The sequence below is a fragment of the Hemicordylus capensis genome, chromosome 2 (assembly GCF_027244095.1).
Source record: "Hemicordylus capensis ecotype Gifberg chromosome 2, rHemCap1.1.pri, whole genome shotgun sequence".
NCBI classification, from domain to species: Eukaryota; Metazoa; Chordata; class Lepidosauria; order Squamata; family Cordylidae; genus Hemicordylus; species Hemicordylus capensis.
Genome location: NC_069658.1, coordinates 163488893 through 163506496, shown reverse-complemented (window position 1 = coordinate 163506496; position 17604 = coordinate 163488893). Strand labels below are relative to the sequence as shown.

The 17604-nt window shown below is 48.8% G+C and overlaps 1 protein-coding gene across 2 annotated transcripts; it reads right to left on the bottom strand.

Moving 5' to 3' along the window:
* Positions 1-1209: 1209 nt before the first annotated feature.
* On the bottom strand, positions 1210-16016 carry LOC128344411 (solute carrier family 25 member 36-A-like). Of its 2 annotated transcripts, none has more exons than XM_053294462.1 (7): positions 15338-16016; positions 5215-5391; positions 4985-5062; positions 3804-3904; positions 3404-3470; positions 2594-2877; positions 1210-2462 (listed from the first exon to the last, which is right to left on the bottom strand). In XM_053294462.1, the coding sequence occupies exons 1-7, from the start codon at positions 15376-15378 to the stop codon at positions 2266-2268; spliced, it is 945 nt and encodes a 314-aa protein (XP_053150437.1). In that variant the 5' UTR covers positions 15379-16016; the 3' UTR covers positions 1210-2265. The 2 variants fall into 2 exon arrangements, with proteins under 2 accessions (XP_053150437.1, XP_053150438.1); XM_053294463.1 differs by lacking the exon at positions 15338-16016 and adding an exon at positions 5683-6902.
* Between the last annotated feature and the right edge of the window lie 1588 nt (positions 16017-17604).

Genomic DNA, 17604 nt, shown 5'->3' with positions numbered 1-17604 from the left:
GTTCTCTCTTTTGGCTGGCGCAGCAAAACAGGCAGGGGAAGGGGTTGGAGATGGAGGCAGACGTTGTCTTCGCCAGTGGCTGATCTCCAGCCAGAAAGCGTTCACATCTGCTGGTCTCAGGGCAGAGGTGTGCGCCTGGCAAGTACCTATAGTCTCTACCAGGACTGTATTGCAAAGCATAGCAACCCAATGGAACAAGCTGCTGAAGTCCAAACGCAGTACACCGCTTAGCACATGGTGGGAGCCCATGTAAGGCAACCAGTAACCCTTAAGCATTGCTCCAGCATTGGAAGCTATTGAGGGCTGAAAAGTCCTAAAAGGAGTAGAGGCCCAACCTGATCTCTGTTTGGTGGCTACCTTTGGGACAGATGTGATGGTGAAGGCAGCATTCTTGAAGCTGAAGGCGCTTCTGGGGAGGAGTAAACCATGTTTGAGAACACAGGCAAGGACCCTCCCTGCCAGAAGCAGAGGAAGGCATTCTGGTCCCTTGGGAGTTCTTCCACTTTCTCATGTGTGTGGTCAGTTTGGGCAGATAGTCCCAGGAGAGGGCCTCCCATTGCCATAATGTCACAGGACTCTTCTATTGATGTGGAAATGTTTTCACGCAGGACCTGCACTGACACTTTCCAAAGTAAGAATGTGCCACCAAAATTATGGACAGGCGGCAACCCAATGGTTAGGGAGTTAACGGTAGCCATTTCATGCAGTGAGCTCATTCTGTGGGCAGGTCCCTGCTGCATAGTTTTTTTCTATGCCACAAGTGGAGTTGGGGAAAGTGATGCATTTTGCCTTATGAAGACATTGCTACATGGAGCATCTGCCTCATGGATGCAATTTCCAGTAGCCAGTGTGTGGCAGCCATTTTGTGCATAAGAGAAAATGGGGGGCGGGGGAGAATCAACCCAAGCCGGTTTGCTGCAAGAGGCGGATAATCCAATAAGCCAAACCGCATTGTCTTGTTTGTTAGCATGGGGCATAATCCACTGGGAAATGCTCTTGTGCCAGTTCCGATGAAATGAACAGCCAACCGCACAGCAATGCTATTGTTCATTTCAATGGCTCGCCTTGATGGTGGTTTCCAGGTATGATCCAAATGAAGTATCTCACCCAGGCACAGAGTCCCAGGACTACTTCACTGACGTAGGAGCATCTGGGTCCCAGACCATGGCACCAAGATGTTTGTGGAAAGAGCCAACACCTTGGCATTCGTATTTATAAAATATGACGGCTTTATTAATTTAAAACAGAATCTCTGCATATAAAAAACCCGCTCTGCATCTTCATTCGTGTCCATTTCATGGAGCCTGAACGCCACACATAAGGCTTCACAGCCAGGGGGCATGCAGGATTCATTCCAGTTCCAGGGAACTGCATCATAGTGCAGAGCATCACAGTGCAGCCTCTCTTGCTCTTAGAAAAGATCCCCCTACTAGCAATTGATGCACTGCCCCTCCTGCACCTGGCCCTTGACCCTTCCCCTAGGGAGGCACGACCTGCCAGAGAACACATGTAAACAACACAGCAGAAAAAGCAGCAGCAGTGTGACCCGCAGCAAGCACCACTTCTTTCCCCGTGCTCCCCGCCTCCACCAAATGTTTGATGTGCCTCTGCGAGCAGACAGGGAGGCACAGATGTCCTGCTTGCCTTCAGGAGATGGCAAGTTGCCTGCTAAAGGATTGCAAGAAAGCCAGCATCAGAGGGAGGGCCACGGCCTTGTTGCTTTCTGTGAAAGTCAAGCTCTGATCGCAGGGTGATGCCAATGCAAGTGCTCTATTTGGGGGCTAACATTTATGCACAACTCTGCACCCTGGCGAATCCACCACCCGCACCCCCACCCTGGGCTTTCCCAGCCCTGACACACTCTGTCTCTTCTCAGACCCTGGGTAGCCTGGCTGGGGCCCCAGGAGAAATGGAGCGTGACACTTCCTCTGCTCTGATGAGCACAAGCAACACACTGGAGTCAGCCCAACGGGGCACTGGAAAGACTGTCAAGTGAGAAGAGTTCTTGTCACTTTCTCAAGTATTGATTTCTGCTGCTCGGCAAGCTTTGCATCTATCCAACCGCAGCTCTGATCCTCAGACACCCCGCCTTCCCGTGATGCTGTGCGGCTTCTGGTGGAGGCCCAGCGCAGATGCAGACTTGCTTATGAGAACGTTCCAGGCAAGCCACGGCCCGTGGCAGTCAGTGCCCAACCACAGGAAGGGCAAACGTATTTCCTCCAATGCTCTTGGCAGCCTTGACCAATACCAAGGAAGGAGAAAGTGTCACACTTTTGTGGCCAAGTGAACGACCAGTTCATAGGTGACCATGATGATAGCCGCATGGGGGATCTGACGGAACAAGTGGGGGAGCAGTCCACGGTAAAGCGCCAAGGGGCCTTCTTCTCTGGCCACAAGCTGCAGCGTTTGCACCAAGGAGCGATAGCGAGAGCCTTCCTCTCGCAGCCGTGTCCGGATGACCTCTGGGGAGAAAAGAGGAGAAAAGGAGAGGAGTTCATTTGACTGCCGGAATGGTGCCTGGAAGGGAGCTCCCAGGTCCTCTAGTCCTGGCCCGAAAGGGGTGGTGTGGAGCAAGGAACTGGGAGCAGCTCACCATGTGGGTAGGCGATGCAGGAGGCACACGTTTTGGAGACGGCAGCCGCTGCCATCAGCCCGAAGAAGTCCGGGCTGCTGGGGGAAAAGATCAGGGCGGGGCTCACAAAGAGCTGGTGCTCCCGGAGTCGTTGCTTCAGCGCCTCGTAGATAACAAAGTGGATAACTGTTTCGGAGACACCAGCATACGAGGCTGTAATCCCTCTGTAGAAGCCTCGCAGGCCTTCAGTGTTGTAAACGCGCATGGCGCACTGAAGAGCACTGCTGTGCCTCTCACATTTGGCTCTGCAAAGCAAGCAAAAAAAGAAAACCGTCAGGGACATCTGTGCCCAGCTCTGCCAACAGCCATGGGTGCGTGTTGCCTGCCATAAACAGAACAAACATATTGTGCCAAGGGAACTGGATTCTGCACCCAGAAAAAAGGAATGCTGCACTCGGCGCAAATCATGCCATGTTGCATCGTTTTGCTGCTTGTTTTGCACTGTTTATTCTGCTAGGTTTCTGGAGGAGTAGGGAGCAGTATGTGGCACTGAAACTCCAACTGTGGGAAATCGCATTCAGTACTTCCTCTAGCTTCCAAGATTTCCCAGGCATTGGCTGTACACTTTCTTTGCAACTCTAAGGGAAGGAAGGACTGAGATTCTTCGGAAAATGAAGTCTGTGCTCCGTGCAAAGTCTGTGCCAGACCAGCTTGGCAATAACCCTCCTCCCAGGAAGCTTGCCATGTTTTCTGGGTTCCTACAATGCCTGGAAAGCAAGGACGTCACTTCAAAACTACATTATGGACAAGCAGAGGCTCGATTTCCCTCACCTGGCCTCCAGTTGCATTCTGGTCTTCACCAGCCAGATGGGGTTAGTCAAGGTGGAGGAAGTGATCCCTGCGAAGAAGGGGAGCAGGGGAAAGAGGAGAGGTCAGACATAAAACCACATAAAACTCCATGGCCTGTAGAGGACACTCACTAATTTAGGGTGCCTGTTTCACCACAGAGTACACACACACACACACACCCTGCTGCCAACTGTAGCTTCCCAATATGTGCAATCTGCACGCAAGGTCGTGTACTCAGGTGCCTATTAATTGCCTCACACCATCAAGTCACACATCTTGGTTTATTTAGCATGTACACCGTTTGCCCTCTCCCTGAGGCTTAGTACATAATATGTGAAGTAGTCCAAGGATACTGCAATGTATATATGGGGCATATATTTACCTGCACAGGCTGCGGAAAGCATGTGGACTTTCTTGGACTCTGGCACAAACACAGTGTTGAGTTTCTCCTTAGCCCCTGAATATACAGCAAAATAAATGGCCCTAGAAGAGAGGCAAAAATTGGGCACCTTTAAATCATTCACCTTGCAGAAGCAAATGGCAGCAACAAGAAATTGTGCTTGAAAGCCAAAGCTAGGTTCCAATGTGCCTGTGTCCTTGCCAAGGTTTAGAGGGTTTTCATGTACGGGGGTTTGAAGGGTTTCTTGCTTTAATAGTTTGCAATGTGAATATGAAACATACAGAGATCAGAATGCTCGTTTGAATTACACATATCTTTTTCTGCTTTCTCTTCTGCATGAAGAATGATCAAATGCTTGCCTAAATAGCATGAGGGGAGCTTAAGAGCCACTTAAGCCTTTGCATGAAAAATGCTTATAAGCAAATGCACGACTCAAGTTCTAATTCATTCATTAATTAGAATTTTTTTATATCACCTCACCCAGATGGCTCGAGGCGGTTCACTGATATAAAAACAGATAAAAAACAAATAAATAACTCATTAAAACAAAATTAAAACTTTAAAATCATTTCACTAATCACTAAAAACCAGGCTAAAAAGATATGTTTTAAGGCTCTTTTAAAGGAGTTTTAAATATCTTGTGCAACTCCATGACTTGGCCACCAGGGGTCAGCATAACCTAGAAGGCCATGAGTGCCAACTGTGCCCCACTTCCTTTTCCACGGGGTGCTCCTCCTGCATCTGGGAGACTGAGCCCCAGAGGTGCACCTAGGTAATTTTGGAGTCTGGACTGAAAGATCTTTGGAGCCCCGCAATGCAAGTTAATCATCATCTCCCCCTACACACACACACACACACACACACACACACATTGCCACCCCACATATTTCTTTCCCCCTTCTGTCTCTAAAGCAGCCGGTGCAGGTCACAACCACACTCGGCCGTCTGGCACAGCGCAGGCAACCACACCACCCAAGAGAGACTAAAGATGAGATGGATTCTCCCAGTGGGTGTGGAGGCCCCGGACCGGCCCCAAAGTCCAGGGGTAAGAGTGCCTCTGCTGGGCCCCCTTGAGCATATACGGCTGTTTTCAGTAAGACGTCTTACGAAAGCCCCGCTTGGGGCATTAAGAATGAGAGTCCGTCCTGACGAGGCAATTTTACCTGGAAGGGGCAACTCCAACGAGGTTAGGACCCAGGCCTCGGAAGAGGGAGCGGACTCCTTCCTTTTCTAGAATGGTTCTGTGAAGAAAGGGGAGAATGAGTAAGTGGGTCACTGCCCTGCCTTCTCTCCCTAGGCAGAAGAGCAGCCACCTCCACAGAAAGTGGTGTGAAGGGAGCCTCGCCAAAGGATATCTGGCTGAGCACACACACACCCCAAATCCCCTGCTCACCTCAGCAGCTCAAGCACCCCTATAGAGGGGAGGCCTGGCCGGATCAAAGTCCCACTCATCCCCTGGAGCTGCACGGCGGGTGGGCAGAAAGGCCGGAGGGCCAGCGAGGAGGACTGCAGGCGCGTCTTCACCACTTCCAACGGGCAGGTCAAGATGGCTCCCGCTGTGCCGGCAAATCTGCAGACGGACAGAACCGAGGAGACTGAGGGCCTGTTTACCCAATAAGGCTACCCAGGGGTCCTTCTCAAGGCTGTTAACCTGGAACAACCCCCACGATCGCTGAACAAGTCATTCCATGTTTCAAGGGGTCATCATCACACATTCTTTTTCAAAGCAGAGACTGAAACATAGACCATGTGGAATGGGGCAAACGTGTATGTCAAAATCTGCCCATCACGCAAATATCAGAGAATCAGATTAGCCGGGACTCCCCACTGAGCATACCCTCAGGGGCAAACGTTTACTTACCATGCAGTGTGCCACAATCCTCAGACACACCCAACCCTGCTCACTGTTTGGGATCATCCAGAGGGTGCTGCGTTTCCCAAGGGCACTGTAAACCGCGCCCACCGGGGATAATGCCACACTACTCTTCACCGGATCGGTGACGCTGAGATGTGGAGAGTCCAGGCCCCCTAATCTCACCAGGGACTGCTGACTTAACAAGTGTCCTGATTGATCTTTTGGACAAACAGGAGCTTGCTGTCAGTTCTGGGCAGTTTTTGCCAGATGACCGACTGTGTAAAGAGGGTGGTGTGCTGTGGGTAAACCCCCCCCCCCGCTCTCTGCGCCCTGCTGCACGTGTGTGCGTCACACACCTGCCCTCCAGACCGACCAGTGATGAACATGCTGACGTCTGGGCGTCTGTGTGTTCTGAGCAGAGATGACTGGGGCTCTAAAGTCCAGGGTGTAGAAATGGGGGAGGAGGGAGACCCAAACGTCATCAACTCTGCATCCCGGGGTTGCCCAATGTGCCTTGTTCCACTGCAGATCTTGCACATCATGCCACAGCAAACAGGCACAGAGCCGTTTCTGCAGTTTGGAAAACGTTTGCTGATTCTTCTACGGTGACGACAAATATATTTATATCCCGCTCCTCAACCAAAGTTCTCAAAGCAGTTTACATGGAAAAATAAACAATACATAAATAAGATGGTCCCCTGTCCCCAAAGGGCTCACAATCTAAAAAGAAACATCAGGGAAATACCAGCCACAGCCACTGGAGGGATGCTGTGCTGGGGTTGGATAGGGCCAGTTGCTCTCCCCTTGCTAAATACAAGAGAATCACCACTTTAAAAGGTGTCTCTTTGCTGAGTTAGCAGGGGTTAATGAAATAGTTAATCAATGTGATGAATTAGCAGGGGTTCTCCCCCCCCCCCCCGGCACCAGCTCCTGGGCAGCAGTGGTGACACTCAAAATTGAGAGCCGTGTCCCACATGCTAAATTTCTGAAACAGAAATGCGGGGTGGGAGGAGAGAATGACTTGCCTTAAGATACAATTCCCCCCACCCCACCCGCAGCCACCCTTGCTGAGCAGACAAATATTACTACCTCATATTCCACCTGAGAATATTTCTACCTCATCAAACAGCCTCAGAAAAATATGTTCACCTATGTTAGTTCCTTTGCCATGACACTGAAAGGAATTCAGGCACACAGGTATAGGGTTACATACATATGCTGTTGGGTGGGTTGTTGGTTTTTTTGGGTTTTTAAAAAATGTTATACAGTAAGCCACCTCAAGCACTCAACTTGGAGTGGAAAGGCAGAATATAAATGTGGTATAGTTATCTTGCCATTTAGGGGCTGCTATCATGCAAAATGAGCCACCTGGCGTAGCGGGGAAGTAACTTGGAGGTTGCCGGCTTGAATCCCCACTGGTATGTTTCCCAGACTATGGGAAACACCTATATTGGGCAGCAGCGAAATAGGAAGATGCTGGAAGATATCATCTCACACTGCGCGGGAGGAGGCAATGGTAAACCCCTCCTGTATTCTACCAAAGATAACCACGGGGCTCTGTGGGTGCCAGGAGTCGACACCGGCACAACTTTACCTTTACTTTATCATGCAAAATAATTTAAGGCAAAGGTTACCTGTTCGGCAATTGGAGGGGCATGATATTCAGATTATTGGCTTGGAAACCAACAGCCTGTAATTGTTCAGTAGGCTTGTAAGAGGCTGTCTCTAACTAAGCTCTGCCCTTCCTTCCCCACCAGAATCTGAGCTGCTACAATGTCACAGCATGTCCCTGAGCGTTCTAACGAATGAGGAGAAGGTGGCCAGTCACAAAACCAGAGCAGCCACTATGGGGGATGTGAAAGGTCAGTTTGGTTGGAAGAAGAAGATCCTTTGCAGCTCAGAGACAGAGGAGGTCATGTGCTGCAGAGGGACCGGGGGGGGGGGGGCAAGAGGGCAGGAAAGGGGATAAGAGAAGGTGGAAAGACCTGTTTGGTGCAAGGGAGACTAGAGCCTTTCGGGCCATGAAGTCAAAGAGCAAGGAGGAGGGGAGAATGTTCACACAACAGCCGAGGGTTAGAGGGAAGGTACTCTTTCGGTGGAAGGCATGCAGAGAGAAAAAGAAATAACTAAATCTCAGGTGCTGGTTCAGAACCATTTGCCACTTTTTTGGGCTGCAGGTTTTCAAACTTATTTCTCTAATCTAGGGCTGCACAACTTTGGCCCTCCAGCTCTTTTTACACGACAACTCCCATAATCCCCAGCCAAAGTAGCCAACAGTCAGGAATGGTGGAAGCTGCAGCCCGACATCTGCAGGAGGGCCGACGACGTTGGGCAGCCCTGCTTCTAATCTATTCTCTGACACCTTTGTATCAGCCAGCTCCATGGCCAGGGGCCAGGCAGGAGAGACCAAAGGTCCTTTGGCTCTTTCAAAACTATTCAGTGCCTCTGGCCAAAAGCTCAATTCTTGCACAACCCACTAGGCTGGTACCGGAACAATTTGTGCAATCAAATCTACCAAGGAGGAGGGTACCACTGATACCGCTTACGGCTAGGGGTGTGCACGGAACGGGTTTGGTTGGTTCGGTTCGAATTCAGACTGAATTTGAACCGACCTGGCCCAGCCACCAAACCAACTGGTTCGGGGGCCGGTTCGGGGGATATACTTGTAAGGGGGAATCCATTGAGGATTCCCCTTGACAAGTAAAGGGGCATTCCCTAAACTAAGGCAGGAGGGCGAGAGAAAGAGTACTTAGTACCTTCTATTTGCAAGCGGTCGGGATGGTGGTGGCTCATCCAAACCCCCCACCAGCCTCCTGAAGAACAGCCCGGGCCAGCTGCGGTCCAGTTTGGGCCTCTGCACCCCAGCTTACACAACCCTACTTGTGGCTGGAAGGACAAACAGCCTCTGTTTTTTGTTTTATTTGTATGTGCATATTAAGAGATAGGGAGGATAATACTCTGATTCAAAGGCTGTGGAAGGAAATAGCACGGGGGGAGTGTATGCAAATGGATCACCTTTCCTCTCTTCTTACTGGCTGGAAGAAATCAAAAGAGAACAGAGCCAGCTACAAGTGTTGCCTCCAAGAGAGAAGGCTTGATAATACTGCCCTCCATTCTTATTTTTGGGTTAGATTAACTGAAATTCCCTTGCGGGGGGGCAGCATCACCCTCCGACAAGTCAGGGAGTGCTGCAGCAGGCAGAAGACTGGATCAGCTCCAGAATATGGTCCCCGAAAGGCAACTCTCATGTAAAATAGTTGAACTATTGCCCCTAAAGAGTATTATAGATCCCTACATGAAACTGTGTATGTAGATATACAGACACACCCAGATTTCTGCATGGCCAGAGAGCAAGAAACCCTCATTCCTGCCTTTGCTATCAGAAGACACCAAGCTGCATTTAAATAGGGAGGCTGCTACCTGCATTCTTGGCCTCATGAAATATTTGGCTACAGTCGAAGATAAATATACAGATTAAAGGCAAATCATAGCCATTACAAAATGAGTTTATTTCTTTTTGGGGTAATCTGGGATAATAGAGCTTTGCTATGGCTGAAGTGGTTCTATGAAGAACAGCTAATGGAGCAGAGTATGTTTAGCCAGGAGAAAAGAAAACTAAGGGGAGATCACAGAATCAGAGAATGTTAGAGTTGGAAAGGACCTTGGAGACTCCTTCGCTAGAGGTTTTCAAAGGGAGGCTTGATGGATACGGAAAGGTTAAAACCCACATATCCGTGGTTCCTAGAGGGCCGGAAGTGACTGCAGAGGTCACTTCTGGACACCATTTTGTCAGGAGGAGCCATTTTGTGGCTCATTTCTTTTCTAAAAAGCATACCCCCCGCCATGATTTTTCACAGTGGGGGGGGGCATTCCTGGGCACATGTAGACCCCGCAGAGCACAGTACAGGAAAGACTTTCAATTATTTTTGCCTCTCTCTCTTTTTGCTTTTTTAAAAAAACCCTTTTTTTGTTCATTCTGGAACCTGAACCCCACCCCACAGGCATAATGCCTCGTTACAGTTTCGTTACTTGCAGTAGTAGGTAAGGAACGGAACCCCCATGACTAATGAGGTTTGCCTGTACTGCAGCAAATTCACGAATAGGCCCTGGACTAGGAGACTTCCAAGATCCCTTCCACCTCTAATGTTCTAGGATTCTAAATCTTACTTCTGAGTAAAATGCAGATTTTTCCACACAGTGAAATTATATTGCTGGTGGCAGAAGGAACATCCAGTGTCCTGACACTATGAAACATAATAACATTGCTCACATTATGATGCCATTAAGATCTTTTTAAAAAACTTTGTCGAAGGCTGTCTCATTTGATCCCACCCGGGAATCATAAGACACAGAACTGAAAACCACCGAAAGATCATAGGTGGCTATAGGCCACCTCAAGCTTCAGAGGCAAGATGCCTCCCTCACCTTTTGCCTGTGGGCTTCTCAGAGCAACTGGTGGGCCACTGTGTAAAACAGGATGCTGGACTAGATGGGCCTCCTTGGGCCTGACCCAGCAAGGCTGTTCTTATATTCTTATCATCTGGTTCAGCCCTCCTTTCTCCTCCAAAGCAGAAAATCCTAAATCATTCCCAAGAGCAGCTTTTCTGGTCTTCTCTTAAAAACCTCAAATGATGGAGAGACCACAACTGGAAGAGAAGGCTCAGCTCAACAAGAGACTAAGGCTTCGCTCCTAAACACATCCCTTGCCAACCACGGTTTTACCAATCGTGGTTTTGAGTATATGCGAATGGGAAATTGTGACAGGTCTTGCCAACTGCGACCTGAGTATCTGCATTCGGCAAGGGTTTTTTTTAGTGATTTTGGAGGGGTTTCAGCAGTGTTCCCTGTAAGGCATGCACATGCGCTCACAAGTTTTTTTGTGTCCACGCCAGTTAATTTTAGATCCTGCTCAGGCTGAATTCAGGAAGGCCCCACTCTGAATGCACGTGCACACACACTGCCTTGATACAGCCGCCCAGAACAAAACTCATTCTGCACACAGCTGGGGAAAAAATTAGAGAGTACACTGAGTTTCAAGGATCTGGGGGAGGTTTGATCTGCTCATTGCTCTTGGTGACCCTTGCTAACCCTTGTTGAACTTGCTGTTCCTTGCCAATTTAAAATGCCTTTGAGTGATCCGATGGGTGTGTGTGTGTGTGTGTCTGTCTCTCTCTCTCTCTCTGTGTGTGTGTGTGTGCTGTCTCTGCTCTTTAGCCATCCATGACAATAACCGTTACTTGTTTTATATCAGAAGCAAGCTTCATTATTAGTGAGAAGAATCTGGTCCTCTTCAGTGCACCTAACACATACTTTAAACTAGTTCAAGAGCCTTGATGGCAAAAAGTGTGACAGTGTGACTAGATGAGACAGGAAAAAACCCACCCACAAGCACCAAGCTGGGGTGTGGCTGCAGCAAGGATCTGAGCCCAGTGAGGGTTTAAGTGAGATGAAAGTCTCCTGCTCTGTCTCTCTTCAGAAATGCCTATATTGGTATGTCTCTATTCTACCTGCAGGGATTTTTATTTTTATTTTTCAATGCAAAGGAGTACTCCAACTGAAGGCCTCCAAAATGGCCCTCGAAACGCTGAAACGTTTCGAATCGAAATGGGGTGGTTTTGTTCCAAGCTCAAAACAGGCCTTTATTTAAAGGGAGTTTTGTTCTGAGCTCAAAACACTCGAAATGGCCCATTGAGAGGTGAAGCGTTTTGACATTGCAACATTTTGCATATCCCTAATATGTGAATATATGTACACTGCAGTTGCCTTTCTCGAGGTTTGAGCCAAGTGCCCAAGAGCCCCCAACCTGCTGTGTGAAACACAGTGCCCCACCCCAACCTTTCCAGAAACAGTTTTACCATCCCACCTACTGCTTATGAAATCCACGACTAAGATACGAGAGTCTTGACTGGAGCTGGTCTCCTAGAGCTAGTCTAGGAGAGCAGAGCTGGTCTTGTGGTAGCAAGCATGACTTGTCCCCATAGCTAAGCAGGGTCTGCCCTGGTTGCATATGCATGGGAGACTTGATGTGTGAGCACTGCAAGATATTCCCCTCGGGGGATGAAGCCGCTCTGGGAAGAGCAGAAGGTTTCAAGTTCCCTCCCTGGCTTCTCCAAGATAGGGCTGAGAGAGATTCCTGCCTGCAACCTTGGAGAAGCCGCTGCCAGTCTGTGAAGACAATACTGAGCTAGATAGACCAATGGTCAGTATATGGCAGCTTCCTATGTTCCTAACCCCACTCCACCTCTCTTTACCGACCTGCTTTCTTTTATTTCCTCAAAAAGCAGTGAACATTTTTTTTAAAATGCACCATGGAAACAGTTTACCTTGGACACAGCCACTCTTATCGGTCCTCCCTTTCATAGGAGAGATTTTCGGAGAGAAGCTGAAATATCTTTATATGGACTCCCTTTACTTAGCCCTCGTCCCCCTCGACTCCTGCTGAAATTAGACCGAAGATGATGAGGGAAAACCAGGCCACAAGTTGTCTCGCTCTGTCTGGCTGCTGTTCAGCTCTGACATGAAACCCAGTCTGAGGCCTCACAAGGGCCGCATGAATGTGAAGGAGTGTGGAGCCCGGACTGTAGGTCAGCAAGGAAAAGTATGAACAGCTGGTGGGGATTTGGAAGGCCGGGCCAGGAATATCAGCAATGAACTTGCCAGCACTCGTTCTGAGGACACGTTCCAAAGGAGAAGGGCATTGCGATGTGCATTATCAGCAATCCAGATGGCTGAGTGAAGTGTGGCACAGAAAAGGGAAAGGAGAGATTTCCCAGGGTCAGTCTCTGCTTTCTGGTACATGCCCCTGGTTACACAGGGGACATTTTGGGGAGCCTTTGAAAACAGGTTGTATGCTTAAGAGATGTACATGAAACAGATTTTGTGTTTTGTCTTGAGCAAAAAATCCACCAACGCAGATGGCTGAAGTGTTTCATTGACATATCTGTCGCCCTGGTTGTTTCAACGGAACAAAATTCGCAATGTTTCTAGTGTTTCGGCTATAGGAAACAATGAGGAAACTCAAAACATCCCATTGTTTCCCATAGGTAACTTCTAAGGACACCAAAGTGGGTTGGGTGGTAGGGCATGATGGGTGCTACTTACCACCCAACCCACAAAAGAAATGGGCAAGCAGGCAAATTTATTTTATTTTTTTAAACTTTCCCGAAAATCTCTATAGAATTGCAAGCCAGTGCCAGAAAACTAATCAGCAAGGGGAAAAACCGGCCTCCAAAATGGCACTCAAAACACTGAAATGTTCCAAATCAAAATGGGGTTGTTTTGTTCCAAGCCTCGAAACAGGCCATTTATTTAAAGGGTGTTTTGTTTAGAGTGCGAAACGCTCGAAATGGCCTGTTTCGAGTCAAAATGTTTCAACGTTGGAATGTTTTGCACATCCCTAATATGTTAATATATGTACACTAACATTGCCTTTCTTGAGGTTTTCCCAAGTGCCCTGGAGATTAGATCTCTAGAGGGTGGGCAGGGGAATGGATGCCTATAAAGAAAGTAAATGTCCCTCAGTGTGTATGAGTTGCAACTATTCTGTAATAAGCCCGGATCCATTGAAACCTGAAGCATATTAGCCAGAACTGTACATAGTACAGTACTCCAAATGTGGCCGCACCATAGTTTTGTATAAGGGCATTATAATATCAGCATTTTTATTTTCAATCTCCTTCCTAATGATCCCTAGCGTGGAATTTGCCCTTTTCTCAGCTGCCGCACACTCAGTTGACACTTTCAACTTGCTGTCCACCACGACCCCAAGATCTCTCTCCTGGTCAGTCACCGACAGCTCAGATGCCATCAGTGTATATGTGAAGTTGGGGTTTTTTGCCCCAATATGCATCACTTTACACTTGCTTATACTGAACCGCATTTGCCACTTTGTCGCCAATGCACCTAGTTTGGAGAGATCCTTTTGGAGCTCCTCACAATCTGCTTTGGATTTCACTACCCTAAACAGTTTAGTGTCAGCCAGTGTAGTGTGGTTAAAGTGTTGGACTTGGACCGGGGAGACCTGAGCTCAAAATCCACATTCAGCCATGAAACTCACTGGGTGATTCTGGACCAGTCACTTGTGCTTTGACTCATGACCAGTCTCATGTGCTTTTGAGGGTCAGTTTTGCACAACATTCCCCACGTATACAATGATTCATTGAAGTGATTCTATGATCACACATTAAATGAACAGAACTGGTGTAGAATAATGGCTAAGAGGACTTCTCAGCAAATTCTAGCTTCAAATTCCACCTCAACCACAAACTAAAGCTGCAATCCTATGCACATGTCATAAGGAATATCCCATTCAAGTCAGTGGGGTTTCCTTCTCAGCAGTGTTCCCTGTAACAGGGATTCCCAGATGTTGTTGACTACAGCTCTCATCACCCCTGGCTTCAATGGCCTTTGGCTGGGGATGCTAGGAGTCGTAGTGAACAACGTCTGAGATTCCATGTTACGGGCAACACCGCTTCTCAGTGAACAAGTTAAAAGGTGGCTTCAGCCTGCAGGCATGCCACTATTGCTGTATACTGCACAGAGCCTTTGGATAGGGCAGTACAGAAATGTAATTAATGCAAGGAGGTACACTGCTGCCCCACTGGACTAATTTTAGAGCGCCATAGGGTGAAGGGGGGGATGCACCCTCCCCCATCCTTAAAGCTACCCCCCCCCCACACCATCGGCTCTCGAAGGGCACCAGTTCCGTGCACATTCCTATTAACAGCCACTGGAGGGATGCTGTGCTGGGGGGAAAGAGTTGCATGAATCACGATTGGAACTGGATCCGAATCAAGAAACAAGTGTGATCAGCAATGAGCACAAGGGAGCAACTGACCCTGAACTAAGATCTGCTGCTGTTGTCCAAAGAAACAAAACATCTGTGGCATCTGCCATGTTTCCTTCATTTTGGCAACATGTCATAGGTCATAGGAAGCTGCCTTATACCGAGTCAGACCCTTGGTCCATCTAGCTCAGTATTGTCTTCACAGACTCGCAGCGGTTTCTCCAAGGCTGCAGGCAAGAGTCTCTCTCAGCCCCATCTTGGAGATGCTGCCAGAGAGGGAACTTGGAGCCCTCCGCATGCAAGCATGCAGATGCTCTTCCCAGGGTGGCCCCGTCTCCTGAGGGGAATATCTCACCGTGCTCACACACATGCAGTCTCCCATTCAAATGCAAACCAGGGCAGACCCTGCTTAGTAAAGGGGGCAAGTCATGCTTGCTACCACAAGACCAGCTCTCCTATGACTTTCCCCTCATAATAAAGAAGAGTTACTAGATGGCACAGGAACTTACCCCAAGGCACACATGCTCTCTAGCCCTGCCCAGAAATATCTACGCTTAGCCCGCAGCGGCTCCAGGCTCTCAAACAGAGGGAGGCCTCCCCGGACTGCTAGTAAAATTCCATTTCAGGAGATGCAAGGGCGGAACCTTATGCTTGCTGCAAAGCATATGCTCTACCACTGCGCAACGAGCACCTTGCGGATCAAGCCCCCCCTAATCGAATGCACGCTTGCCGCGCGATCCTATCCATATGTACTCAGAAGTGAGTTCCGCGCAAAAAAGTTGGACTGACTTCTGTCAGAGATGCATAGGATCGTGCCGCTCGCTCCTCTCCAGACAAGAACATCGCTGGCTTGCTTGCTGCCTGCCGGCCACTCACCCTCCCGCCACGAGGTGCAGCGCCGTGCTCCGACGAGGCATCCCTTCAGCAAGGCGGCGCGACGACTCCCTCCTTGGCTCCCGCCACTTGCTCTCGGTCCTAGTGCGTCTCTCCGTCCGCCTGGTTGCGCTTAGAGACTGCAGCTTTGGTTCCGACACGAGTTCTCTTTCTGCAGCCGACAAGTTCAGGCGAGACCCTGCAAAGCCATCGGCGGTCTTCGCATTCCGCCCGGGGTCACAAAGCGCGCCTGCAAGAAGGTCGCAAGAAAGCTCGTCGATTTTCTGATGCGTCAGTGGAGAGGGCGGGGAGGAGGCCGTGGTTCCTCCCTCTCCCAAAGCCGCTCACGGCGAGGCTGACTTCCTGGGCACGCGGGTTCTTCTCCTTCTTCGCTCACTTTCCAATTTAGGCTCGACCCTCTGCTCGCTCGGGACTGGGGAAGACGCGCCCCCCGTGACGCACCTCCCAGAATCAGAGGAGCCACGCACCGACCATGCCTTCCTGAGAAATGCCTCGCCCGGAGTAATAGTTAATGTTATCTCTTCTTTGTGACGTCCCGCGTATGAGGACCAGGGGGCCCCTTCCAGACGTGCTTCTTGTGTTTCTATTCCAGTTTCGCATTTTCACCCGGCGGCGGAGCATGCTTTGCGGAAACCGTAGACTGCTCTCCCCTATTTGTTCCTCCTGCTTCTGTTTTGGCTCCTAATCTGGGCATGATGTGCCTCTCAAAAAATGGCACAACAATAGCGCTAACAACACTTCACGTGTGTGGCCATTGCACAGCTTTGCTGGGGGCGCGGGGGAGTCACTTTTTCCTCAGTCAATAAATATGATTATTTAAGCAGGAATAAAATATATAGGTTGACAACAGATGGATGGTGAGAGGTCGTGTGAACCCCACCCACAGTGTGACACATCTGGCTACACCCGTTTGGAAGGACTCCTAGGTTACTGGTGCGCTCAGTGAATGTGGTGAAAGGTATCAATCTCTTTATTGATTTCTATCAGAAATTAATTTCTGGTCAGGGCTTAGCATGAGCCCACCCCATCCACCCCCAATGTCAGGGTTCAACCCTCAAAAGACATGGGGAAAGGGGTTAAAAAGCCTCTGAGCAGGCACAGAGTACATTTCCCTCCAGTTATGCTGCCAGTGCAAACAGTTCCAGGTGGTAGCCAGCCATCTTGAGTCTTGTGAAGCAAAATCAACAAAGAGTCACCTTAAAAACTCAAACATTTATTGAACTATAAGCTTTCATGGTCTAAAATTTATGCTTCGGTTTGTCAGTCTTTAAGGTGGGTTAACTTTTAGAACAGGTATAACATTAGGCTCTCATGGGTGGGGGGTGTCCAAAGTCTGAAGTGGGTATAGACTTTGGCATAAGTGAACACCTCCCCATCCCACCCATGATATTTCCCCCATCTCCACCCATATTATTTTAGTAATTTAGTGATTTCCATTATAATCTTTGAAGCAAAAAAAAAGAAAAGAAAAAAAAGGCAATATTTATATTTCTTATTCTTCCTCCCCTGCTAATCCAGACTTCAAGAGTGGAAGTTTTATATTTTTTAAAGGAGGAAATGGCATCTCACAATACAATCTCTGCATGTTTACTCAGGAGTAAGTCCTTCTATATTTAATAGGGTTTACTCCCAGAAAAGTGAGCATGGGCTGCAGGCAAGTCATAAAAGGGGAAGATTCCATGGAAGGGAACTGTTTCAGAAAGTGATTAGATTTTGAGCAACAATGTTCAGAGAGGAGACGCTTAAAACCAAATCAAATATTTTTGCTTGCTTCTTCCCATCCAAGTTTTGCAGGGATCTCTGCAGAATGGGGAGGAGGGGTGTCGCATGCTGTAGAAGTTCAGTAAGCCAGAAATATGCAACAACCACCTTTTAATTCTTTTTTTTTTAAGCCAGTGAGGAAGTGGGAATAGGAGGAGGGAAAGGGGTAGGTACAGATAACCAGCTGGCAACACTCCACTCCCTAGTGCAGATGGAAAATAGTGACATGGTACGAAAAAGAAATCTGTAAGAACTACTGAACATGGAGGCTCCATTTCTCTTCTGCAAGCGGTCCAATGCAAAAACCCGCGGAAGCAGCCTTCTGCCGCTGCATTTTAAAAGCCAGCCTGCACAGTCGATTCCTAACTGCCAATGCAGCAGTCTTTATTTCCAGCGGACTGACTCTGACCTTTCCTTCCAGTGCAGTCTGGCTGTGCTCTGTCCCCCAGAGCAGACTGACTTATCTGGATCTTTTCTTCCAGAGCAAT